This window comes from Brassica napus, chromosome C4 (assembly GCF_020379485.1).
Source record: "Brassica napus cultivar Da-Ae chromosome C4, Da-Ae, whole genome shotgun sequence".
Classification (NCBI taxonomy): domain Eukaryota; kingdom Viridiplantae; phylum Streptophyta; class Magnoliopsida; order Brassicales; family Brassicaceae; genus Brassica; species Brassica napus.
The window spans coordinates 57254147-57281654 of record NC_063447.1 but is presented as its reverse complement, the minus strand read 5'-3'; the positions used below and the strand labels follow the sequence as shown (position 1 = coordinate 57281654).

General features: G+C 35.9%; 4 protein-coding genes across 4 annotated transcripts; 1 reads left to right on the top strand and 3 right to left on the bottom strand.

Annotated features, from left to right (window-relative positions):
• Positions 1 to 2596: 2596 nt before the first annotated feature.
• On the bottom strand, positions 2597 to 3274 carry LOC125586217. Its single transcript, XM_048756062.1, has one exon. The coding sequence runs from the start codon at positions 3272 to 3274 to the stop codon at positions 2597 to 2599; it is 678 nt and encodes a 225-aa protein (XP_048612019.1).
• Positions 3275 to 3782: 508 nt separating this feature from the next.
• LOC106448866 (glutathione S-transferase T2-like) lies at positions 3783 to 4742 on the bottom strand. The gene is made up of 3 exons (XM_013890694.1): positions 4504 to 4742; positions 3970 to 4387; positions 3783 to 3851 (listed from the first exon to the last, which is right to left on the bottom strand). The coding sequence occupies exons 1-3, from the start codon at positions 4740 to 4742 to the stop codon at positions 3783 to 3785; spliced, it is 726 nt and encodes a 241-aa protein (XP_013746148.1).
• A 14275-nt stretch (positions 4743 to 19017) lies between these two features.
• On the top strand, positions 19018 to 22346 carry LOC106447292 (berberine bridge enzyme-like 15). The gene is made up of 3 exons (XM_013889186.3): positions 19018 to 19549; positions 20511 to 20997; positions 21544 to 22346. The coding sequence occupies exons 1-3, from the start codon at positions 19059 to 19061 to the stop codon at positions 22162 to 22164; spliced, it is 1599 nt and encodes a 532-aa protein (XP_013744640.1). The 5' UTR covers positions 19018 to 19058; the 3' UTR covers positions 22165 to 22346.
• A 71-nt stretch (positions 22347 to 22417) lies between these two features.
• LOC106447293 lies at positions 22418 to 27233 on the bottom strand. The gene is given in 10 exon segments (XM_048755012.1): positions 22418 to 22755; positions 22836 to 22948; positions 23024 to 23718; positions 23827 to 23957; positions 24079 to 24730; positions 24732 to 24809; positions 24920 to 25094; positions 25387 to 26540; positions 26861 to 26975; positions 27059 to 27233. Coding segments are annotated over 10 exon segments (3474 nt in total). The 5' UTR covers positions 27113 to 27233; the 3' UTR covers positions 22418 to 22448.
• Positions 27234 to 27508: the final 275 nt, after the last annotated feature.

Sequence of the window (27508 nt, the reverse complement as noted above, 5' to 3'; positions counted from 1 at the left end):
AATAAATATTTAAACTCAAAATGATAATATTTAAAATTTTACAAAAGATAAAATCATCGATAATAAAGAATAACTTTTTGAAATGCATCACGGAAAAACAAACTATATGTTATAAAAATTAAAGTAATATAATATTTTGAAATCTTAATTAAAAAAATTAATATCATAACATAAAAAAAATCCTATATCAATAAAATTTACTAAAATAATATGATAGATGCTATATAAAATTTACTAAAATAGTAGGGCTAGATTATTTAAACAAAATAATGTTTTTACTTATAAATCCCGTAAAATGCTAAAATGATATATGTTAAAGTATATTTTCTTAAACACAACATGTAAATATAAAATTATCTTAAACATAGATATTTTCTATAATATAAATAAATAAATTTTAAAAATTAATTATATGAACAATGTACAAATTAAAGAAACAACATATTTTGGAGCAGGTTCTTCATTTGATTGTTTCAGATTATTATTTTATTAGATCTAACTCGAAAATATATTTGTAAATAATAAAAATATTAACAAAGTAAAATGTATTAAGCAAATCACATATACGAGTTTTATTTCATTTCATAAATGTATTTGATATTATTACAAATATTTTAAATATATCAATGCATTTATGAAATGATAAAATATCCGCACAAAATCTAGTTTGATTTATAATGGATGTTTAAACTGGATGTATGTTAGTTTTTGTTCTTTTGCCCTATTCCAGTCGGTTCTATTCCGTTAAATTTTGTCAAATTGAAATATGGCATTCACACCAACAATTTGTGATTGGCCATAATATTCGGCATACACTTTCCCATGAACGCATGCATGACGTCTTTTAGAATCACCCATTCTCGAAAACGGTAGTAATTGTTATCTTGCTCAAGATTTCACTTCATCATTATCTTCTTGCTGTGTGGTTATCTTTCTCGCTGCCTTTGAGTGAGAGATCTGTTTGTTCAGGTTAGTTTTTGTTACTCTCCCTAAGTTCGATTTTTTTATTTAATGGTTGTGTGCTTGTGTTCCGGTTTTTCGTTTAGTTTCTAGTTTCTTTACTCTCTCTGGTTATATGATTTTAGTTTTCAAATGTTATATCTGCATATGGATAAAGAGGTCAAAATTTCAGCTGGATTGTTTGTTGACACGTTTCAAAAAGGCTGGATCCATGAACGAGTCTTTTTGGTTGATTTGATATAGTCTGGGTGGTTTGTAAACTGATGTTTTTCTATTTTGATAAACATGCAGATTTTGTATCACAACATGGCATCTAAATTCAGCGCAGTGACTAATGCAAGTAATCAAAGTGGTGGACGTGGAAGTCTCAGGGGCGGATCTAGAATAACTTTTAGTCGGGGGCACTTTCATAAATTTTAATTTAGTTGGGGGCACATGTGTAAAATTTGAACTCATTTCTTACAGAAAATTAAGATTCTGAGCTAATTACCTATGAAAAATTAAGTTTTAGTAGGGGGCACGTGACCCCGTTGGTCGTCACCTCCGTCGGCCCCTGGAACCAAACTATCCATTGATGATCAAATGGCTAATCTCGTTAAGAGAGTGGGGGTGGTTAAGAGATGGTCATTGCGAGCCCCCTTTACTGGGAATCAATAGAACTCCTTGCAAAAGACGAGATTTTACGAGGCGTATTCTATGCGATTCCAGATGGATGTAAGCTTCATTTTCTAAAACGAAAGATAAGAGCCTCCAACGAGAAAGAGGCTGAAACCCTTTTATGAGAATCGCAAGACCATCTCCAATGGTGTATTCACCATTATAATCCTTAGGAATATTATAATAATATATTTTTTTTTAAATAGTTAAGGATTCTAATCAAATTAGTATGTTCAATGGTGTTATCCAATTAGGAATCTTTAAGAATAAAAAAATAATAAATTTGAAAACATGTGAAATATTAAAAAAAAAAATTAAAACATGTTAAATTGAAATATTTATTTATTACATGATTAAATATGAAATACAACAATTATTAATTTTCATCACCAAATTTGTTCCAAATATTTTCAATTAAATCATTATTCAATTGGTGATGTGTTTCCGTCTCGCGAACCTGGACCCGATTGGCACGAATTTCAGTGATGCTTGGAGGGATGTCCGTACCACGAGACTTATGCACCCGTGAACTGCTGGTTACATCTCCTTCTTCAAATTCAGATGTATCGTACTGAGTGTTGTATCCAGCTCGTTCATTTTCGACTATCATATTGTGTAGTATGATGCATGCTCTCATAGTCTTCCCTATCTTATCATGGTCCCATGAAAGAGCCGGGTTTTTCACAATTGCAAATCGAGATTGCAAAACTCCAAAAGCCCGCTCGACATCTTTTCGGGTTGATTCTTGAAATTTAGCAAATAACTCTGCTTTAGGACCTTGAGGGAGTGAGATAGATTGGATAAATGTTGACCAGTTTGGATAAATACCGTCTGTTAGGTAGTACGCCAAATTATACATGTGTCTGTTGACCACATATTCTACCCTCGGAGCTCGACCTTGAATAATGTCATCAAAGACAGGAGACCAATCTAGGACATTAATATCGTTTAAGGTATCTGGAAGACCGAAGAAAGCGTGTCATATCCAAAGATCTTGTGAAGCTACAGCCTCTAAGACAATTGACGGTTTTGTTGATCCCCGGGTGTATTGTCCTTTCCATGAGGTTGGGCAATTTTTCCACCTCCAATGCATACAGTCGATGCGTCCTACCATCCCAGGAAACCCGCGTATCTCTCCAATATGGAGTAGTCGTTGAAGATCCTCTGCTGGCGGTCTTCGTAGATACTCATCACCAAATAACCGGATTATTCCTTCATTAAAATGCTCTAAACACGAAATTGCTGTGCTTTCACCAACTCTGAGATATTCATCAACCGCGTCAGCTGCATTACCATAAGCAAGGAGACGAATTGCTGCCGTACATTTCTGTAGTGGAGAAAGACCAAACCTCCCCGTTGCATCTCTTCTTTGTTGAAAGAATGGAACGTATTCTGAGAGGCGATGGACAATACGCAAGAATAATTCTTTGTTCATACGGAAACGGCGTCTAAATAAATATGTCGGGAATGTCGCATCTTCGTTGAAGTAATCATTCCATAATCGGTTGTGTCCTAATTCGCGGTCTCGTTCTATATAAGCGCGTTTCCTCTGCTTTTTGGGTTGGGCTTCCACAATGTTGTTGTAGGTTTCGTCTATGATATCGTCGATAATTTCGTCCAATCTTTCTTCCACTTCATCGGATGACGATGATGACATTTTATTTCTTCACTTACAATTTTGCTAATCCCTCCTGAAAACAAAGCATGACTATCTGACTATCTCTTTATAAACTTAGTATTGATTTACGTATGTGGATGAAGCTCGTGTTACCTGCTCCTTCCTTGTGATATATTGCGTGAGCCAAGAAGATTAAAGAGATGTGTTTTACCCTGTGACTTGGAAAACGTTTGGAGAAGCAACTTGTTTGTAGTTAAAAATTAAACACAATGAGCTTGTCATTAAAAGAGAAGGAACTTGTTTGGAGTTACAAGTTCGAAGAAGAGATTACAAGTTCATACGAGCAGAAAAGCTAAGAAAAGAAAGTTCTTGGGATACATCGCTAAAACTACACAAAAGACTTTCACTTATACAATCCGTGACCTGAAACAGAACATCCGTGACTTGGAAAACATAGTACAATCCGTGACTTGGAAAAGATAGTAGCACAATCTGTGACTTGGGAAAACAACAAAACACTTTCACCCGTGACTTTGTTCACATGGCTTCAACTGCAAAACACTTTCACTACACCAAATGCATCCGTGGTTGAAAAGACAGAGACCTTGTACTGAACCTGCAACATCAAATAAAATAAGAGTTAGCAAAGTATAATACCAATCACAACAAACAACAACTCAAAACAAGTTTAATACCTTAAACTACTCTACTAAACATCATAACATCTCAGACACCAGTTTCAGTTTTAAAGAAGTTTCCATCTCAGAGAGTGGATCATTTTTGGCAAGTAAACGCTCAAGAACTTTCTGTTTAGATATTTTGTCTTTCTTTTCCAATATTCCCTGTAACTTTTCCAACTCCTCTTCTCTACCACTCTTCTTCCTCTTACTAGCAGCTTTACTGGCCTTGACACCCATAGGTCTAGGCTCTGCTGCTCCCACCTCGTCTTCTCCATCAACCTCCACCGTTTGTTTCCTCTTTTCCTTCACAGTGTCCTTAGCGAGAAAGGTGGAGCACCATTTCTTGTCATGCCGCAACTCCCTCCACGCATGTTCCAACTTGAACTTGATGGAGTAATCATTGTAGAAGATATCAAGGGCAGCTTTCATCACATCATCATCATTTTGACCACTACGCTGCTTCCTCAAGCCGCTTCAAAGCATCCAACAAACTTGCATACTTGCTCGTTGATCCTAGCCCACCTCTGCTTGCACTGACCAAGCTCTCTAGGTGTTGTCCCAACGAGCTGAGGGCTTGAGTTGTAGTACTATTGGATCCTCTTCCAGAAAGCACCTACTTTTTGCTCGTTGCTCACCACAGGGTCTTTACTGGTGTTAAGCCATGCTCCAATCAGGATTTTATCCTCTATCGGAGACCACTTCCTCCTCTCCTTGACAGCAAACTGATCAGAACTAGGGGTCGTACTAAACCAAGCAGGTTCGGGTGAATCAAGGTCAACAAACGATTGGTTATTGAGTAGGTTAACAAAACCAGAGGTGGTATCCATGGTTATACAATGCTCTGTGTCACTATATTTTAGCATCACAGAGACTTAAGTAGGGGATTTTTAGCTAAGTTACATTTACAACCAATCAACTCAGAGGAGTTAGGAAGGTAGAAAGCAATGGACATACATTTAAACCTATCAACTCAGAGGAGTTAGGAAGGTAGCAAGCAATTAAGTTGCATTTATCACCAATCAAATCTGAGTTTTAGACTTTAAAATATTTTCGGTTTCATTTTTAGTTACTTCCGAGTTTAAACATATTTTAACAAAACTCATATACTACAGAACACAACACAAAACAAGTATACTACAGAACACAACTATTCTACATTTTAATTATTCAAAGAAAACAGAGTTGGAAGTTGTTTCTACAATACCTTCTAAAGTGCAGAGAGTCGCATTATCATCCTCTGAAGCTCTTCCTGAACACACATGAGATAAAAGAGTCAAAAGTTTTTTTAAAAAATGAAACAACTCAAAATAAGCATAGGGAAAGAAACTTACCCACTTGAACGTGACTAGCACACATATTACAAATATGAGACTAACCATCACACAAACAACCAGTGGATAGCCATTTGTGATTCCGGTTTTCCTCTTAGCTAACTCCCCCACTGTCTTCTCAACCTTTACCAGCTTCTCCTCACTCTCGTTAGCTTGAGCCTTAAGCTCCCTAAGTTGTCTCTGATAGTCACCGAACTCCTCCATGACTGCCACATCCCACCATTTCCATATATGGCAGTCTCCATCATCCGCATTCTCACAAGTGAAGTACCTTCTCCCTTGATCTTTCCTTGTGTAAGCTGTTGCAACGACAGGCTCACCACCACAGTAGCAGGTCTTGGGGATTCCATCATCAGCCTCAGGTTGAGGAACGTACTCAACCGACTCAACTATATTCTGCCTACTCTCAGCTTCATCCGCGTAGATATCAGCTTCTGCTTGAAGAAGCGAAGTTAAGTCTATATCATACTCCTCTGATGAACTGGGTTGGCTGTAGCTATATTGTCCCATGTTTCCTTAACCTGAAAGAAGAGCAACACAGTCGTTAATACATATCAAAGAATCAGAGGAAATAATGAACACATTACTATAAAACATATCAAAGAATCAGACGAAATAATGAAAACATTTGTATAAAACATATCAAAAAATCGTCGATTATATTTGTGAAAACATATCAAACATTTGTATAAAAAAATTGTATACATATCAAACATATCAAAGAATCGGATTCCCTATGCTCAACAGACTCAGACCACATACAGAAGAAGATGACTCCACTGAATAACCCTAATAGATTGAAAGCGTTATCGTTTTAAAACCCACACTACAAACCAAAATTAAACCCCAATCGAATGATACCTTTATCGTTTTGAAACCTTTATTACAAAGGAAAGAAACCCCAAATCGATTGAAACACAAATCGTTTTGAAACCCAATTCTCGCGAAAACCCCAAATTTCACCGATTCGATTGAAAACCCAATTCCCCAATTCCGTAATCTAATTTGCGAAGAAAACGACATGAAATCGAATGTAAATCCCATGAATCAGAGGAAATCAACAACAGAACCCTTCGATTAACCTTCTTTACCCGGAGAGAGCACAATCGCCTTATCGCCGACACTAACTTTTTTTTTCTCGTCTAGACTCGAAATGAAACGAACGCGTGAAACCCTTCTCTCGACGGACAAAATTGATGTGCCACGTCAACAAGGATCAACATATTTTAATCCTTAGCAAAGGACTGATCCTTACGTTATTTGGGTTAAATATTATTATTATATGCCTAATAGTTAAGGATTTGGATTTAAGGATTCGTTAAAATCCCGCATTGCGGATGGTCTTATAATGACTCCTGCCCTTCCTATAGGTAGAATTGTAAGAACTTCCTTCATTAGTTTTTCTACAAAAAAAAAAGAACTATCTTCATCGGTGGTTCTTTCAAATTACTGTTTATTTTTAATTTATTTTAGTAGTATTACTAAATTATAAGTCATAAATAAAATAAATCATTAATAAGAAAGCATGTCTTGCTAGAGTAACTAATGTGTTTTAAAAATTCGTTTGATTAAAAATCTCACTTTTTCTCTTTTTAATTATTTTAACAGATATTTTATTTGTTTTATATAAAAGATTTATTGAAATATTTGTTAAGGAAACGACCAATAAAGATTTTCCAATAATATTAAAATTATTAAAATTAATATGTATGTTTTTTTAATAATGATTAGGCCCGTGCGATGCGCTTTATCTCAACGTATTATTTCTTCTTTGTTACCAATTGCCACAAGGCCCACAACTACCTTCATAATCATCAACACCAGCTTTTTCTTTAAATGATTTTGCTCCTTACTTGACTGACATACATAACAAATATTGAATGGGACAGAACATATATGATTTGGATCGGACATGAGTCTAGAAAGGAAGCCGTTCATTGTGTTCGTCATCTTGGATAAATAGATCGGAGTCGGAAATGAGTATTCTCATCTTATTTTCTTTAAGGCACAATGGTTTGGTAAGGTCCATTTAAACACCAAAAACATTTTTTAGTTTTTGAAATTAGCCCATTTTTAAAGAAATCTTCATAACTTTTGTTTAATACAAATATTCACTTCAATTTCCTAGCCATATAACTTTTTTTTTGAAAAAGTTACATGATTTCCTATCTTTATCCGTATTGTTGCCAATAAAAGTAAAAGGGAAATTTGTTAAATAAACATATCTTGGATATTTAGTTGCAAAAATGACGTGATGAAAACTTTATAAATAAATAGTAGTATAGTTTTTTTTTTTTTGATAAAGGGCTTAAAATAGTAGTATAGTTTTCACGATTTTAGACAAATTATGTTATAAAAGTGTTACTTGTTAGTGTATATAAAATATGATATTGCTTTAAACGCCCATGAATTTTATGCTCTCTTTTGTCACTGTTATTTTTACGAATAACCTGAAATAACTCAAAGTCAAACACAAAACTAACTTTTTTTTAGGAAATTAGTTTTGTCCTATTCACCCCACAAGTTCATATAATTCACGAAAATGCCATCAATTTGTTTTTCTTTCGAAAATGACAATTTTACTCTCTCATCATCATCATCTTCAAGTAATTACAAGATTGTCATTGTCATCAATACTCCAACCACCATGAACAACCAATTTGAAGCTCTTAATGCTCCCAAAATGGATTTACCCTTATTCTTTCTTCATTCTTATGAACTAAACACAACATCTCTCTCACTTTCTCTCCACATTCAGCTAAAAAAATCCAAGATTTTGATTCTACATTTTTTATGGTTCATAGAGTCGTAGAAGCTAACGATTCTGGGTGGTTCACTTTCGTTTGAGATTCGGTGTGCTTGGAGAAGCCTTATGTGTGCTAAGGAAGTTATCTCACCAATTTAAGGTATGAAATCGAGTTTTTTTCCAGATCTGTTCGTCCAGACAACTTCTCAAGTAAGTCGTCTGGCTGTAGACAACTTACCTGAAAGTCGTCTGGTCAATGCAGAAGTTATTTTTGCAATTGACTTTGAAATCTGTTTTCTGAGACAACTGAAATATAAGTCGTATGCTTTTGTTTGGTTACAAAAAAATCTCCAAAGAACCTAGACGACTTACATGTAAGTCGTCACAGGTTAGTTTTGCATTTGACTGGATTTTGTCGGAATTTTGACTTTCCTGGACGACTTATTTTTCAGTCGTCTGGTGGAAAATTAAAATATCAATATTTTATTAAAACCCAACGACTTACATGTAAGTCGTCGTAGGTTAGTTTTGCCATTGAAAAAAAAAACTTCAATATTTAATTATACCCAGACAACTTACAATTCAGTCGTCCGCCCGACGACTTACATGTAAGTCGTCCAAGATTTTATTCCGAGATTCTAGTCAAACCTCGTAAATCCTGGACGACTTACATGTAAGTCGTCGGACGGACGACTGAATTGTAAGTCGTCTATATATAATTAAATATTGAAGTTCTATTTTTCAATTGCAAAACTAACCTATGACAACTTAATTGTAAGTCGTCGAGTTTTAATAAATTATTGATATTTCAATTTTTCACCAGACGACTGAAATGTAAGTCGTCCAGGAAAGTCAAACTTTTGAAATAATCCAGTCAAATGCAAAACTAACCTATGACGACTGAAATGCAAAACTAATCTAGCTTTTTTGGAGTTTTTTTTAACCAAACAAAAGTAGACGACTTATTTTTCAGTCGTCTCAGATAACAGATTTCAAAGTCAATTGCAAAAATAACCTCTGCGTTGACCAGACGACTTATATTTTATAAGTCGTCTGGAAGACTTAGATTGAAGTCGTCTGCATTGATCTTTAATAAACTTTCGTTTTCTTTGTTCTATGTTTGCTAATGTGTTTTATTTTGACTTTTTCAGATGATGCGTCAGTTACATGCAGTGTATGGAGAATGGTTATTGAAAGATAGATGTTGGAATTTTGTGGTTGATCATTTCAAAGGAGCGAGAATGTTATTTTTGAGTGAAGGTTTGACACATGCTGATCTTATTGCAATGGCTCAAGAAAATTATAACCTGGACATGAACACAGAGTCCGTGGAGTTAACCTACTCATTGCAACAAAATCTTTGTAATTTTTTAATTGCAAAAATTACCTAAATGGACGACTTCTCTGGAAGTCTACTAGACGACCTCCGTGGATGTCGTCTGCGTCAATGTTTAATAAACTTGCATTTTCTCTAAAACTATAAAGACTTTTTAACATTTTCATGTTTATTAATGAATATTTGGGCTACTGAATGAAATTTATAACTTAATTGATGATATTTATGAGGTTACTAACATTCACGTTAATTAAAGTTTCTAATTGATCCGAGAAGACTTCCGTGGAAGTCTTCTACACCAGTTTTTAAGTCTTCTACGCTAGTTTTTGAATAACTTGTATTTTTAAGAGTGATAAGTAACTTAAAGATATGTAAAACTCATATTTTCAAAATATGTTTTCTCCCTTAGTTTTACTAAATTTGACTAAGTTTTTCAACACAAACTTATAATAAATATGATATGCTTTGACTAGTTACTATTGTTTGTTTCCATCTCTTAAGTATTATTGTTATAGACACTAATATGAAGCTACCAACATTCTTGTTTATTAAGATGAGAAAAAGGCCATTGGAGTTTATTATTGCATATGAGAGATCCGAAGATAAGAAAAAAGCTATTGAAGTCTATTATTTCATTGATTTGTAAATGTGTAAACACATTGTTAGCACATGTATTACATCTTAGGAAACATTATTACTGATTTTACAAAAAACTCACAACTAAAAGAGTAGACATGCAAATCACAAAACAGACCACAAACAAAACTATTATAGATCATTCCTCTACAAAGACAAGTTTGGACTCCACTTGATATGGAAGAAGACTTTGTCAAAAGACTTCCAGGAAGTCCAGAGGAAGTCGTCTGGAAGACTTCCTGGAAGTCGCCTGGAAGACTTCCTGGAAGTCGCCTGGAAGACTTCCAGGAAGTCCAGGAAGTCGTTTGGAAGACTTCCTGGAAGTCGTCTGGAAGACTTTCTGGAAGTCGTCTAGTGCATTATATTTTAGACGACCAACGGGTAAGTCGTCCCAGAAGTCTTCCAGATCTGAAAAACTTGCATATCAAATCCAGATCTGAAAAACCTGCATATCCAAAAACGTTCAAATGGCTTAAAACAGAGAAAATGAGTGAAAGATTAGATAAATCTACCTTTATAGAACACAAAAAATACATATCTAAAATTAGTAGATCTACCTTTAAATGAGTGGAAGATGAGTACCACCTGATTAAAAACCTGCAAAAAAAGATAGATTAATAAGAAAGATATGATACAAAACTGAAAAATTCATATAAAGTTTGGTGTTTTCAAGTCAAAGAGATTAGAGAGAGGTTGAAGAGTTTTAGAATGATGAACATTACATTTTTGTTGCAGCCATTTGAGAGGAGGAGATAAAATGTGTAAATTTTTCTTTATATAGGGAGACAAAAAATCCAATTAGGTTAAATATTTTTGATTCAGACGACTTCCTAGACATCGCCCATAAGACTTTAATATTTTTAGCGGGAAATTAAAATATTTATAGCGGAAAGCTAAAATAGAAGACTTCCGAGACGATTTACAAGTAAGTCGTCTCGTTTAAGTTATTTAAGCGGGAAAATATTTTTTTTTAATTTTAGACGGGAATATTTAGTAAAAATCAAATTAAACTTCAAAAGTATTTACTATACACAAAAATAAACACGTATAGGTAAAATTTAATTTTTCAAAAAAACATTCAAGCTTTCCAAAATCTAACCCTAAGAATACATACAATACTACAATATATGTTGCCAAACCCTAGACCAAAGAATACCATGATTCACTACCTACACTCATCTATGTTGAAAACAATTCATTTTTGTTATATTTTAATTTATATCACTTAAAACTTTTTATAATTACATGATTTTAATTTTTTCGTTTATCAAAATATTTTTTTAAAATTTTATAAATTATTTTTAACATCAACTACACCAGAAGACTTACTTTGAAGTCGTCCAGACGACTTCCAACATCTCATACGACTTACTTGGGCTATATTCGTAAAAATGGCTTCTGTTTTTTAGGTTTGGTCACAAGAGGTTGGACTGTAATTTCACAAGGTTTTTAGGTTAGTTTTACGTTTGATACAAGTTTGGATATATGTTTGGGGTTAAAATCAAGTTGTGGGTTAGTTTTGGCAAATTCTCTTATTATAAAATGCACATTTAGCTATATTATTGGGATTATGTAGAAATTAGTGGGCTATAGATTTATCATGGATTTCTAACTTAAAACTAACGGTGGTAAATGTAGTAGTCAAAGTCCTTTATATATTACTCTTGTCCTATTGAAACTCTGATATGGAACCTTATATATAGCATTCTTTAGAGATTAAAGCACATAGCTCTTTAGTCTCTACATAAACCCAATACATATTGCAAAAGACTTATGTATAAGTCTTGCATATGAGTTTCTTAGTTCGGCTCAATTTATTTTGGATTTTGGTTATGTGACGAATAGATCTGAATTTATATTGAAACTGTGAGCAGTTTGGTTCAGTTCGCACCGTTGGAAGTTTTGTTCGGTTTAGATGTAAAAGAAGTGAAACTTATTTGTGCTAGCATCTCCCATAACAATCTGAAATATTACTTATGATTCCAGCTCAGGACTGGATATTTCCTATAAAAACACGAACGTTTTCACGAAAAAGGGACGTACTATCCTCGGTAAAATTCTTATCTTAAGATTATTGACCATGTTCGGAAAACCCCAAAATTTACTATTTTCACAAGAAAAATGCTCAAAGTCTCAGACATATCGAAAAGAAAAGAAAATCCACGTATAGGTATTACAATATTCAAAATGTAAATATCCTTGAACATTTCACAGGGAATCAAACCCATACGAAACTATGAAGAATGTGTAGTAGTAGGCTTGGTAGGTGGCCTTGACCGAATTGTCGGGTCTACATTTGTCATGTGAATGCGATATTGAAAACTTCTTGTTACCAATTTTTGTGTCAAAAAGTTTAATTTTTATCTGTCATTCAATTTATGGTTGAGGGCTGAATTGACCGGTCAGACTGATAAATCTCGTCAAAAGATAAAGAAATATAATTACATAAATAGTACAGTAAGTAAATATGTTGCCAATCTATAAGAATAATAATTATGATTACTTTTAACAACCTAGTTGATATTCCAACTGAAACTATTAAAAACTAAAATGGTGGAAGGCATGTAAAGACATTCATATTATAAGCTTTTTCAAGTTGAGTTTATCAATAATAAATAAAGTTAATATTGATATTTAACTCGAATCCAAACATTTTAAAAATAAAATCAACATAATTTGCGAGAAATTAAACTGAAAACCCTTTAATATCAATAGTCTAACTCTTATTCTATCCACAAATAAATGAAATTATCTTTTTTGCTAACACAGAAAATTAATTAAGTTCTTAACGTAAAAAATGTTTTTGAACACTATTAGATTTTACCTGAATAAATTTTACATTTTAAAAAAAAATTACATGAAATTAACTTGCAAAAAAGTGAACCAAACTATCCGGTCATAACAAGTTTTATTTTTTTGGTAAAACGGTCATAACAAGTTAAGAAAAAAAAAAAAAGAAGTTAAGAACAACGTGGAACTTTTTTGTGTGTTTTATGTTCGACTTATTAGCACTTTCAACTCGAGTGCTGACAGAAAACGGGTACAACATCCCCTAAAACATACAATAAAAGAGTAAAATATATTACGAAGATTGAGTACACTTGTGGTTAGCATTGGGATTTTCCTTTTAGACGTTTATTAACTTATTACATTGTGGACAGAGCTCAGATCAGATATCCGAGTTTTTTGAGATATTTATGATTTGTTTCATATGTTACGGATATCAAAATTTTCGATTTAATTTGCTCCAGAAAAATAGGTAAATATTTGCGAATACTTACTGATATATCTTTTTGTTTTTGTTAATACAAATAATCTAAAAAATTGAGATAAATGGTGTTCTTTAAAATATTTTTACATGATATATAAAATATAAAATAAAAGAAGCACTGAAATTATATGTTTTAAAATTTTTAAATTAGTTATAAGAAAGACAAACATAATAAAAAGTTATAGATATCATAAAAAATATTTTTTAAATACTTTTATAAGTAGACACGAGACCCGAGGAGCCACAACACCAACGATGAGCTTGTCCCACCGGAGCTCCGGCACGGTTGATACGCTCTCCATCTGATTGAAGCTCCTCTCTCGTGCTCTCTCCGCCAAAGTCGAATCTCCGATTTAAGATGCCAACGTTTCTTGTCCCGCTTCCGTCCTCCGTGCCGAGAGACCAGGTGACTCCACGTCTCTCTCTCTCGTTCTCTACCGGCGGAAGTCTCAGCCGGTGGTGTCGAACCCTCTCCACCCACCGGAACCACCAGATCCACCGGACCCGACCATTACACCTCAACCACCACCATCGTCTTCAGTCAACAGCTCTCCTCCACAGTCTCCTTCTCTGTTCTGTGCTCGGCCATCATCTATCTCCGTCCAATCACCAAGGTCACTTCCAAGCCCTTTCCGGTTCCACCTCTCTCTGCACAACAAGGTCTCAAAGCTCGTTCCTGTCTGGAGGAGTCTCGCTGATTCGTGGGAGGTAGCGGATGCGTCAATGTTGGAGTCTCCTACTCCACAGGGTCATGTTAATCAGAATCGTCAACCTCTGCCGTTTGTAGGGCTTCACCAACTAGATCTACCCATGTCTCAACCCTACAAATGTTGGTTATCTCTGATGGTCTCCTTCCCTCACCGGCAAAGACTAACCCCTCAGCCGGCTGTACGGTCTCAAGAATTGGAACATCAACTAGAGTGTTACTTGTCAAGCTCAGCCATAAGGGCCTTTCTTGTTTCCCAGCAAGATAATTTTGTGGATGTGAGTGTATTAATGTGGCTAGCTGTTCTCAAACCTCTCTCTCTCCAGTACACAACATTCCGAAGTCTTGGGGACTGGATTTTGGATGTTGATAGATTGGTAGGGGAATGTTTTGTGGCTACAGTCTTGCTCAATCGTTGAAGCTTGGATGCATTCTGGTTTGTCTCCACAATGAGAAACATATCTAGAGTATCCGTATACAGCCGCATAATCCTCAAACCCTACTGCTCCACTGGCAACTCAACCTCCTTTCCATGTTCTTCAAGCGACAGCTCTTTCACCGAGGCATCCCGCCAGTTCATAGGCCGCTGTTTTGCTTCAGTATATAGGGTTCACCTAGCCCAAAGCCGTGATGATGTGCTTGAATTTGCTTCACTGTTTTTTCAGCCATCACAGGCCAAGAGAGTCTACACAGCCGCTTCTCCATTGCTCATGAATATTAGATCCAAATTTAGGCAGATAAGGCCTTTCCCTACAGTCAAGGTCACAAGAAGCGCACCTTCATCAGCTCAGATTCGCATCAGACATGCACCAAGGTTTCAACAAGACAGCAACTTGATCATCTGTAAGGCGGATGCAGCTTGGGAAGCTCTGATCCATGGATCCTTGGGTCAAAGTTACATTGGATCTCCCTTAATCGCAGAGGCTATCGCGATGCGATTGGCCTTTTGCATGGTGCAAATCCTCGAGTTCCCAAAACTCAAGGTATTCACCGACATTTCAACGCTCTTCAGAGCTATCTCCGGCAACCTACAGTCTAAAGAAATCATCGGAATTGTGAAAGACACACGATCGATCTCCTCTGGTTTTGCATCAATCTTCTCTTGCTTTTCTACTTTAGCCAATGTTTCAGCAAAAGAGGCTCTTAAAGCCTTCTTATCTTTGTATTGAACTTCAGGAGTTGGGTCATCTTTGGGCTCATTCTCTAATTCTTAGTTTTAATGAAATTTATGTGACAAAAAAAAATACTTTTATAAGTAATATTGTAAATAAAATTTATTAAATCATTTGCTAAAATAACAGTTATATAAACTCTACATTTAATCAATATATATATATATGTGTATTTATATAGCTGTTGGAGTGGAGCGGATATCAAATTTTTAAAATTTTAGTATTTGTGATTTGCCTTGTTTTTAACGGATATTAATTTTTACTATTTGCTTTGTTCCAAAAATTTACGGATATCCGGATTTTTTGGATCGACTCAAATTTAGGATAAAATGTCCAGCCCTAATTATGGGTTCCTAACTTATTAGTTATAGTTTATATAAAAAACTTATTAGTTATATTCAAGAAGAAAACTAAGAAGAAAACGAGAGAATATTTTACTAAAAACGAGTGGGTTATTTACTTTGACCAGACGGAATGTGTAGCTTGCTAGCGGTGAAACAGAAGTAAACGGATCATTTTTATTTTGACCAGGAGGAGTGGTGGTCCGGTGGACTATTGTTCGTGACTTTATTCACTAAAACATAAGATTACCCTAAATCAAAGAATAGAAAACGCTAAATTTATCGTGAAGTAAATATATTTCGTCTGGAAGCATATAAAAACCTCGAAACTCGGAAATGCGTCAACGTTATGAACTCATAACTGACGTAATTGATAAATGTAGAAAATAAATAGAAGTATTATGTATATGTCACATAAAGTAGATACAACCCGAGTCTTTGAAGCAAGTTCTAGTCACATATGTTATTGCATAATCTTTAGACAATGCCACTTTGTTGCTTTTAAGCTACACAGCTCGCAATAACATCAATCAGATCATGTTTCGCAAATCGCAATATTCTCTCGTCAACAAACAAAATTCCACATTGCAACCTATGCATATCCAAATAATATCCGCTAACACATATTTTATAGGATACGAAACTGAGATGCAATTTCTATATCAGATCTAATATATGTACACATATTTTGTTGAATACGAAACTGATATAATAAATACGAAACTGATATATGATTTTATATATAAATATATATATACACACACATAGTCACATATTTGGATTTTATTATAACGTACACTTATAGTTGTCTAATACTCATACTAAATAATTGATAAAAAATATAAATTTTATAATTAATATTCAGTTGAAACTAAGTATAAAATGTATTGAAATTTTAAAATGACATTTTTCTGTAATAAAGAAAAAAAAATGTTAAAATAGCCTTTTTTAAAAAAAAAAAAAAATGTAAAAGCGACAATCTTTTAGAAAGGGGATGATGCATTTTAACTTTTCTCCATATACGTGAAAATGTTAAAACTTCAATTATTCATATATATAGAGGGAGTACAACACTACAATGTATGTGTATTTTCAGATTAGTCAAACTTCAAATAAAATATAAAACGACTACAATAATAATAAATCATGTAAAAGAACACTTGTGTAAATGAACGAATAACAGGGGAGGTTAATATCACAATTCAAGAAAATGTGTTTACCTTCACGCTACAATTACCGAAGATAGGTGGTGTCGGCATCTTTGGATGTGAAATGTAAAGAAAGTGGCGTCGGTATCTTTGAACTATTGCGTATTAGCATTGTTAATCCCTAAAGGCACAAATTGTTCCTTACTTTCAAACGGCATACAATCCTTCATTAACTTTAATCACACAATCAATATCTTTAAATAATCATTTAAATACACACGCAAAACTTACGTTTCGTTATCAATACACTCCTGCAATATATTAATTACGATTAAGGTTACTTTTAAAGAGATCGTTTGTTTTCTTTTGGTCAGAAAAACATTTCACTTGAATATGTGGAAAATTTGCTTTAGTTACTTGATGATAAGTTCAAACTCCTCACCGGTTGTGGACCAACGAGACTCCACAGTTCATACTTCTTCTTGATGTCAAGCTGGAAACCTGAACATATAATGAACCAGCTTTGAAGCTCAACCAAAATTCAGCTTTTTGAACTTGATGGACACTCCCAACTTCGACTCCTTCAGCTCTTCATATTCATCAGCATGTAGAGCTTGCCTTAGAGCAGCAAACAACTTCGAGTCATCAGTATGATACGAAATGTTCTTGACTGCAGGGAGCTCTTCCCTCAATATATGTATCCTCAGCGGGAGTTCTAGTAAATCCATTTTTTGACCTGCAAAACAATCAAAAACAAGCATTTCAAACACATAACAAGCACACTTTTCTAAATACAAATACTGAAAGACTTGCATGTAAATTTTAGTGAGAAGATTACTCAGACGACTTCCAGGAAGTCTTCTACGAAGTCTTATACTCTGGAAGACTTCTAGGAAGTCTTCTGTGAAGTCTTAAGTCGTCTGGAAGACTTTCAGAAAGTCTTCTACGAAGTCTTACACTCTGGAAGATTTCCAGGAAGTCTTTTGAGTTATCTTTCAGTATTATACTACAACAATCATCTTCTACAGATCTTAAAATCTTGTTAAGCATGCAGATCTGAATAAATAGAAAAAATGTTTCTTTAAAAGATGGATGACTTACAGTCGGAGAAGATATGGTCTCCTTCGACACCAGCGGTTATAGATCTTCAAAAATCGACGGGAAAAGAAAAATCAAGACTACAATTTTTAGGGTTTTACGGCGGCTAAACGTCTTAAGACAAGAGAAATAACTTACCGACGGCGGAGTTCAACGAGACGCGGTTTCAGATCTGAAAAAAAAGAAGCGGATGTTCAGTTTAAACTACTAAAATACTCTATGGCATGAAGGAGAAACAAGATTCGTCGTAAGAGGATAAATTACTGGCGGTGAGAACGACGGAATACGAGATATTACCGGCGGTGAGAAATCAGAGCGTCGCCTTCATATCGCCCTTAGAGAGAATAGACACTAGGGTTTCGAAAAGTTGTGAAAAAATAGTATTTAAATGTCCGGTAAATGATCTGGTTAGGTTTAAAAGTACATTGGTAAAATTAAAGGTTCGGTCCGGTATTGACGACTTTCCTGTAAGTCGTATAGTTTAAATTATTCACCAGACGACTTACATGAAAGTCGTCTAGACCCTAAACATAACCCCTAAATTAAATTAACTAACTAAACACTTCATAAAATCAAATTAAACTTAAAAAGTGTTTACTATACACAATAATAATCACATGTAGGTAAAACTTTAATTTTTCAAAAAACATTTAAGCTTTCCAAAATCTAACCCTAAGAATACATCCAGTACTACAACTAATCAAATTAAACGAACATTATCTCATAAGACTTTCCGAGACTATATTCGTAAAAATGAGTTCTGTTTTTTTTTTTGTCACAAGAAGCTGACTATAATTTCACAAGGCTTTTGAGTTAATTTTGCATTTGATTCAAGTTTGAGAATACTTTTGCAATCAAAATTAAGTTTTGAGTCATATTTGACAAATTTCCTTTCGAAATAACAAATGGTCTGATATAATCAAATCGTAATAAAGATACATTTAAAACCGATACAGTGCTACATGTTTACTAAAGATATAAACATCAAAAGTTTTAGATTGTAACAATTGAGTAAAACGAAATGCAAAGCCTGACCTAATTACTTAAATATTTTAACAACTGATTTCTTTAAATTGTTTATGGTTGGTGAGACATATTCTTTTCTCCAACAAAATCCTCTTTCTCAAGTGGTCAAAAATACAAAGATAAAAGTTTAGCAACGAAATATAAGTTGATATAGTTTTGTATAATTAATGAAAGTATAATACAATGAAAATTTTAGTCATGATGTAATAATTACACCAACCTTACGTGTAAGACATTCACAGTTTCACGCACACATCAACCTCCTATTTAAACCCAAACAGATACCTCATCAACCAAAAACAAAAACCACACACTAGTCCTTTAAAGACAAAATGGCGTTTGCGATATCAACCCGAAACGCAGTCACGTTTCTTGTGACGCTACTTTTAGTTTCCGTTACACCATCTTCGTCCACACTACAACAAGATTTCATACACTGCCTCGTCGACAACACCGACATGTCGTTCCCTATAAGGGCGTCGTTTTTCTCACCCGACCAAAACGCTACTTTGTTTAAAGAAGAGCTTGAATCGACGGCACAAAATCTCCGTTACTTAACGCCGTCAAATCCGAAGCCTGTGTTCATATTCGAGCCTTTGTACGAGACACACGTCCAAGCAGCCGTCGTGTGTGCTAAGATGCTAAACCTTCATATGCGCCTACGTAGCGGTGGCCACGACTATGAAGGGCTTTCGTTCGTCGCTGAGAACGTAACGCCTTTTGTAGTCGTTGATCTATCAAAGCTTCGACAGATCGACGTCGATTTGGACAGTAACAGCGCGTGGGCTCACGCGGGTGCCACTGTCGGAGAGGTTTACTACAGGTAACGCTTACGCATGTATTGTATTTGTACTATTGGACCCACCCATGCATGAGTTTTTTACAAGAAAGGAAAACAGAGCGTAACACCAAATAAATTGTTATAAAAACACCAAATAAATTGGTTTTGACAAAACAAAAAAAGGGTTGATGTGATGTAAAATTTCATTTACCCAGCAAAATATATTTTTTATAATATTATTGATTTATTTGGGTAGAATGTCGTAAATATTCTGGACTGCAAATAGTAACCAAAGCTTGACGTTTTCAGCCAACAAAAAAAAAACTTTTTATAGAGAATAAAATAGCTACTTTGCTACTGCCTATTGCCATTTGGGAACATGTTTTTGTTTTCTTTGTTTTAGTAGATTCCCTAGAATTCTAGAAACGTCGGTTGGAGAATTATTTTTTGCTACAGAGGATTGTATTAGATCAGCTTCCGTTTTAATTTTGTATTCAAAAGCTACTTTGACTAAAATCATGCTAGGTTTTGCTTTTGCTTTTCGTATAATAAACAAAAAAGCGATTTTAACCTAATTTATTGCCGGAATTGCTTTACATTCAAATAAAATGTATATATATTTCAGCTTCTTTTTTTACAACATATTTTAGTTTTGTTTAGTACAAAAATGAAACATATTGTAGTTTGTTAACTCGGCTGAAAATATCATAGATAACGTTTACAGATCACATGATCAAGTTACATTTGAGAAAATCAGTATTAAAGTTTTAGGTTTAAAGATTAAGTATTTCCGTTCAGAACCTCATATGAGAAATTGTATTAAGAAAAAAACAAATCGCCTATTTGTTCATTTTGGTTGATTGAGGCCAGATGGGTACGAGAACGGGGCTTTCTTTTATTCAACCAAATGTTGGACCCAAACCAAAGTGAAAGCAAAACGAATACGGTTAATCTATAGCTTAATTAACGAACGACTCGTTAATTAATCATTTATTTTAATTAGGATCCAAGAGAAAAGCCAAACCCATGGCTTTCCCGCGGGTTTATGCTCCAGCCTTGGCATCGGTGGCCACTTAGTCGGCGGAGCGTACGGTTCCATGATGCGTAAGTTCGGTCTCGGCGCTGACAATGTCCTCGACGCAAGAATCATCGACGCCAACGGCAAAATTCTTGATCGTGCGGCGATGGGAGAGGACGTCTTTTGGGCGATTCGCGGCGCAGGCGGCGGAAGCTTCGGCGTGATACTTGCATGGAAGATCAAGCTCGTTCCCGTTCCGGCTACTGTAACGGTGTTCACAGTAACGAAGACGCTTGAGCAAGACGGGACTAGAGTTTTGTACAAATGGCAGCAAGTCGCGGACAAGCTTGACGAAGATCTTTTCATTCGCGTTATTATTCAGCCAGCGGGCAAAACCTCCAAAACCGGAAACCGAACCGTCTCGACTGCGTACCAAGGACAGTTTCTCGGCGACTCAAACCGGCTAATGCAGGTAAAATGGGGTTAAATTCGTATTTCGTGTGGTACTGATTAATACCCAAACCAGCTAAACCGAATCGAAACAAAATCTTCGGTTAGTGATTTAGATCTGGTTATGAATTCGGTAAGCTTTTAAAAGTATTTTGGTTATCGATTCGGTTTGGCAGTGGTGCTCAGTTTTCTTTTTTTTTTAAATCTCAAACCGAACTAACCAAATTAACCAAAAAAGCCGAACTAATTCAATTAACCAAATTTAACCGAATAATACCAGTTTTTAACAAGTTTAAACCAAAAGCTAACAGAAACCAAAGTACAGTTCAATTTGGTAAAAAAATTGAAAACCAAAATAACCAAAACCGAACTGAATTTTTCGGTTCTACTCGGTACAATTTTGGATGAACCGAAAATACCCGAAACTCGAACTACCGAATTGATTAACTAAACCAAATAAATCAAACCGCATGCTTATCTCTATGTTTAAACTCCCTAAAATATGGTTTTTGTTAGTTCTTTTTAGTTCTTGCAACACAAGTAATTTCCACCTAATATATTTTAACAGGTGATGCAGACGAGCTTCCCTGAGCTAGGACTAACCAAGAAAGACTGCATCGAAATGAGCTGGATCAAATCAGTAATGTACATCGCTGGTTTCCCAAACAGTGCCCCGCCAGAAGCTCTACTCGCCGGAAAATCACTCTTCAAGAACCACTTCAAGGCCAAATCAGACTTCGTGGAAGAGCCAATCCCCGTAGAAGGCTTAGAAGGACTCTGGAAGAAGCTTCTAAAAGAGGACTCACCTTTAACGATATGGAACCCTTACGGTGGCATGATGTCGAGGATCTCTGAGTCAGAGACACCATTCCCACACAGGAAGGGGACGTTGTTCAAGATTCAGTGGCTATCGACGTGGTCAGATGGGAAGGCCAGTGAGGCGAGGCATATTGAGTGGATGAGGGACATGTATAGCTACATGGAGCAGTATGTGTCGAAGAAGCCGAGACGTGCGTATGTGAATTACAGGGATCTTGATTTGGGGGTGAACGAGGGAGAGAGTGATGCTAGAGAGTGGGGGGCTAAGTATTTTAAGGGGAATTTCGAGAAGTTGGTTAAGATTAAAGGTGAGTTTGATCCTGAGAACTTTTTCAGGCATGAACAGAGTATTCCGACAAAGATTGGTTGATGGAACTTTGAGGTCGTTGACTTTTAAATCCAATAACGTAAAAAATAATATAATGTTGAAGTGGTATATGGCTTTGGGTTTTATCGTTGTGATGCATTCTAGATTGTGGTTTTCTGTCTTGTTATAACAATCTGGTGATATGGTTTGGCTTTTGTTTGAAAATTAAATTTTTTTTTTGAACTTTTTTTTTTGTCAGCTGTTGTCTTTGAATTAAATATATATATATATATATATATCTGCTTAAGGAATAAAGTTGAGAAAATAGAACTTCAATGCAAGCTTCATTAGTCATAAAAATGTAAAAACTCGGTTGTGAAAACTCTCTGTTCGTCGCTCAACAAAGAGAACCACTTGGTGAACAGATTGGCTGAAGCAGACAAGCTTTGATCGCCGCAACCCGGAAGCATGGCGGTTTTGCCTCGAAAGACGGTTGAAAAGTCCAGCTGAAGAGTCTTCAGGAGGGAGCACACAGTTGCTATCTGGACTGCAAAACCAGCTTTTAGTGTTGTCTCACACTGTAGAAATGCTGACAGTTTCTCCCTCAAGTTTGAGATTCCTTCGTTTTCACAGCCATCAGTATCCACTCCAATACTGGAAAGTCCAAAGAGAAAAAAAAAAGAGTTGGATATCAGATTGGTCCTTGTATAAAGAGAGAAACTAATAAACATTACCTGCTAAGTTGCCCAAGCAGAGAGACGATTGCAACAGTAAGGTTTATTGACAATGGCGTTCCCAGCATCTTAAGTAGTGGAGCAACAATGTTCTCACTAGTCCAATCCCATTCCTGCACATATACACATGATCAAATTGGTACAATAGACAACATAAATTAGTAAAACTTGAAAAATAGTTAACATACCGTGTAACAACCAATAAGCTCCACCAATGACAGAATGTCACAGAGAGGAACACTTTGATCCCTGGCCATTACCAACTGGATTTTTTTGTATTCCGGCCTAATATCGGTCAAGCTCTGATGCAAATTATTCGACTGAGTAAACTCCTGAACAATTTCAATGAGCATTGATGACATAGCCTCCAGCGAGGAAGACTTGTATGAGAACGGACACCTGTTCTTGCCTAGGTGCAACTTAGCATTCCCCTCCACAGTACCAAAATGTTTCTCCTCTAGAAACATCACAATGGACTTCAACACTGCATTTGATATGTCATGATCACTAGAGGACATCATTTTCTCTCCAGCAATGTGAGTAAACACATGAAGAATGGTCAGTGGCACTGAGGTCTTCTCACGACAGTGCTTGTGCAGGATTTCAAAGGAAGCTTCACGGATAAATCCAACACGGTCCACTGCAGTACAAATTGCCGCCAAAATAGCACTTCCAGCCACCAAATGATCAAGTAGAGCGATTCTGCTGACGAGAGTTACATTTTCTCCGTTCATGGTCACAGGGATGCTTAAATCAGATTCAGCTGTTTCTGAGGATTTAGCAGAGTACCATACCCTCTGCTCGGAAAGGAGGTTCTGAAGAAGACTAAGGATCTCTTCCAAAAATTCAGAAAGAATACCTCCAGCTTCAGTATCGGCCATAACTACACAGTAAATCCAAGTTCAGTTAATTTAAACATCAAATCAAAAGCAGATTGAAGTATTTGGTTTTGAAAAGAAAAAAAGGAAAGGAAAATGGATTCAGGACATACCACCAGCTATATGCTTCGAGAAAGAATCCAGGCAGGAACAAGAATCATCATCCAGAATGTTCCCAATTTTCATCGAGGAAACAGCAGAGAAATGCTGCAGCAGCAAGGAGAGGAATACACATACCCTTTCCCTGAAAAAAAAGAACAAGGCATATTATTAGCGCACAGCAACTTGTTCACCAAAGGAGTTTAAACACGTAATATATATCAACGTTATGCATTGAAAAAGCATCAGAGAACAGAACAACTTACTGGGCCAAAAGATTTTCTTCCATCTTCAAAGAGAACAGAATCGCTGGCACTGCCCACAGTGCTCTAATAACTGATGGGCATCGCTGAATACAATTGTTTGCAGCATGGAAAATTTTGATGATACTGTTCTGGTCTTCCATATTTGAAAACACAACAAAGTATTTAAGAATATGACCATGCAACGTTGTTGACTCAGGTGGCATTTTTACTGAAGCATTTTGAGTGTTACCAGAAGCTTCACTAGAATTTATGGTGCCACATAGATCCATGATATTACTACTAGTACCCAACTCCAGTGCCATAGCATGATTTTTGTCCTCATTCACGACATCATCGACCAAAAAGTCTACCTGGGGAAGGTCAGGGGACAGAAGTGATTCTCTTGCCATCTTGTAACATATTTCTTCTTCTGGATTATCCAACTCCAGCAACTTCATATAATCTATAGCAACAACGTCCTCCACATATGATGCTACCGATCCATGTCCTTTAGCAGTAGAGAGGCACATGTGCTTGCGTGACTCAACTGCCTCTGGCATTCTTTTTCTTTTCAGAAAGTGCTCATTAGCTACCTCGTGGCTATCTCTCTGACGTCTTTGAAGATTGTTTTCAGCCACCAAACAGGGATTTCCTTTTGTCCTGGTATCAATTTTACTTGATTTTGTTGGTTGGATATTCGGACGATCTTTTGCTATTTCCGCTGAAGTAGTAACAGTGAACTTCTCTGTTCCCTGTGAGGCCAGTAATTGCCTATCAGAAAAAGATGTCTTGCTGGAAATTACTTGAGAAGTCTGTAATTTTCTAGAACTTCCAGTAGGAGACTCCAATTGAGAAATAGTACCTGAGACAGACCCACTCACGCCCTGTTTTGATTTAGCAAGCAACTGAGTAGAGAGCTTGTGAGCCTCCTCCTGAGAACCAGAGCTTGCTACTAACTGGCACCTTGCGTCAGAATGATTTTTCCCACTACGGTTGTTATGGGATTCTAGCATCTGCATTTTCATGCGGCCCTCCGCCTGCAAGCAATAAAATGACACATAAAAAGGATTAGTAATGAATTAAAATGATCTAAACATCCAAGTATAAAGCAATATTATGACCAAGACTAAAACAGATTAAATCTTCTCGCCCTGTACAGTCAGATTCAATAACGTTTTATTGTTTAGTTACCATGTCAATCACAAGCGATCCATCACGTAACCTATTGTCAGGTAACAAAGAAAGTTTCAAATATCAAAGCATATTTACGGTCATCAAAGCCAATTTTCAAATTAGGATGAGAAGGAAGTATAGAGTAAGTAAACAAACCTTTGCAAGACCAGTTGTACCTTCAACGTCTCTTGAAAAATGCTCACCCAGTAGACTCATGCGATTTGTAAGACTACCAAACTTAAGTTTTAACCCAACTATCTCTTCGTCCTGAAATTCCCTTAGAATTTTTTCAAACTCAGCGACTCTTTTTAAGTGTTTTGCACATTTCCTCTCAAACTTCAGCTCTTTCTTCAAAAGCCTCACTTTAGCTTTGTCCAAATCTCTGGCTTTCTGTGGAGAAACTGACAGATTCTGGGCGGAGTTCTGTGAGAGTGAAAGCTCTTGCACCTGTTTTTTTAAACCCTCAGTCACTAATTGTGACTCTTGTAACTGCTGAGTCAGATCATCAGCACGAGATTTCCAGTTCATTGCTGATTTTTGATTAATCTCAAGGAGTCTTATCTTTTCTTCCAGTTTTGCCGAGTTTTCAGCAAACTTAACTTTGCTGCTAGCGCTCTGCAGTTCCACTTCTTTCTTAAGCTCTTCATTTCTAGTCCTAATGATTTCAAACTTCTTAGACAACCCTTCTGATAGCTTTATCTGTTCCCTGGCTTTTGCACTCTCCATATCGGCACGTTTTCTCTCTCTCAAAGTCTTTTGTTTTTCAGACTCAAGCTGCTTTTTTACAGCCTCAAGATTGGAAGTCAAAGTAAGAAGATCAGAACTAGTTTTATGAGCTGTAGTTCTTAGCACCTCCAACTCGGAAAGATACTGATCAGCTTTCTTTTTCTCTGATTCTGCTTTCTTCCTCTCTGACTCTGTCTCCTGCCTCTGGCTTGCAAGAAGATTTTTAACCAGACTTATTTCCCTTCCCACTTTAGCATCGTGTGTCTTGAAATCCTTATGTTTCACTAGCAGAGCCTTTGTCTTGCTCAGTTCTTTACAAATCTGTTCCCTCTCTTCCTCAGAATTATCTGCCCTTAACGTTTCTTTCTTAAGGAGCTTCTTCAGTTCACCCATCTCCTTTTCTCCGCTACAAGTTTGATCATGAAGAACTTTTATTTCTTCACTTTTTGCTTGAAGGTTCTGTTCCAGTTTTTGTTGCAAAGACAATATCTCAGACTTCAAATCAGAGATCTCCTTCTCCAAAGATGCTTTTACCACTGATACATTTTCCTTAGCGTCCGTGTTATCCACCATCTCCCTAAGTTCTGTAAGATTTAGATAGCAATTAAGCAGTGACGAGTTAAAAAAACACATTAAGATTGATAACTATAGTAATAAAACAATCTTTCCACCCACTTCACACAGCCAAGACTCAAAGCATATAAGGCAAATCAATTTAAACGATTCCGTTATAATCGCCAAAGAGTATCAGCAACATCAGAAAGCAACAAGCTAACCTCTGCCACTAGCTACTTCTATAGGTGCCAATGCCATACTTTCGTTTACTAATAACTTCCCAATTTCAAATTCTCATCTAAGTGCCAAAATCAATACGAAGAGAAGTCAGAGAAGAGTATCCACTCACTTTTCTGGAGATTTGCTTTCTCGTCATTAGCGATTCCCATGGCTTTCTGGAGAATTTCAATCGCTTCTTTACACGCGTCACGCCTCTTCTTCATGCCTAGGTACTTCCCTTGCCACTGCAGTACAGTCCAAAGGGATTCGTTTAAGAAAATCACTAAACACCATGAAAATAAACTAACTATTGAGGAAAACGACTTACCGCGAGGCAGCAAGGGCTCCCGGAAGCGAGCTCATGTGAAGCATTAGCCGCCATAGCGAGGGGAATTCTCCGATTCTCGAAGGGCTTCTCAGATAAATGGGAGACTCGTCGCCATTCAAGAGAGGCGGAGCGATTAGAGAAGCTAACAGAAAAAAGAGGAAATTCTTTTAAACAGGCCCAGGCCCAGGACTAGTCCTATAAATTTCTGTTTTTCTTTTAAGTTCATTTTTGTTTGGTTTCTCTTCAAATAGAGGTGGCATCTGAGCATCAAAACTCTACACAAATTATATGGTTTTATTTTTCTGCATATTTAAGTTATAAGATTTGGTTTTTCTTCAAATAGAGGTAGCCTCACAGCTTCAAAACTCTACACAAATTATATGGTTTTATTTTTAATGCATATTCAAGTTATAAGATGTGTACAATGTCATCATTCTATGCTATTTGTCT

Bases quoted from the DNA above. Each gene is read 5' to 3' on its own strand.
- LOC125586217 (XM_048756062.1), bottom strand. From the start codon at position 3,274: ATGTCATCATCGTCATCCGATGAAGTGGAAGAAAGATTGGACGAAATT.
- LOC106448866 (XM_013890694.1), bottom strand. From the start codon at position 4,742: ATGGATACCACCTCTGGTTTTGTTAACCTACTCAATAACCAATCGTTT. The intron at 4,388-4,503 runs GTACTACAACTC...GATGCTTTGAAG, and splicing joins TTCTGGAAGAGGATCCAATA to CGGCTTGAGGAAGCAGCGTA. The intron at 3,852-3,969 runs GTGTCTGAGATG...TTGATGTTGCAG, and splicing joins CTTCTTTAAAACTGAAACTG to GTTCAGTACAAGGTCTCTGT.
- LOC106447292 (XM_013889186.3), top strand. From the start codon at position 19,059: ATGGCGTTTGCGATATCAACCCGAAACGCAGTCACGTTTCTTGTGACG. The intron at 19,550-20,510 runs GTAACGCTTACG...TATTTTAATTAG, and splicing joins GTCGGAGAGGTTTACTACAG to GATCCAAGAGAAAAGCCAAA. The intron at 20,998-21,543 runs GTAAAATGGGGT...ATATTTTAACAG, and splicing joins ACTCAAACCGGCTAATGCAG to GTGATGCAGACGAGCTTCCC.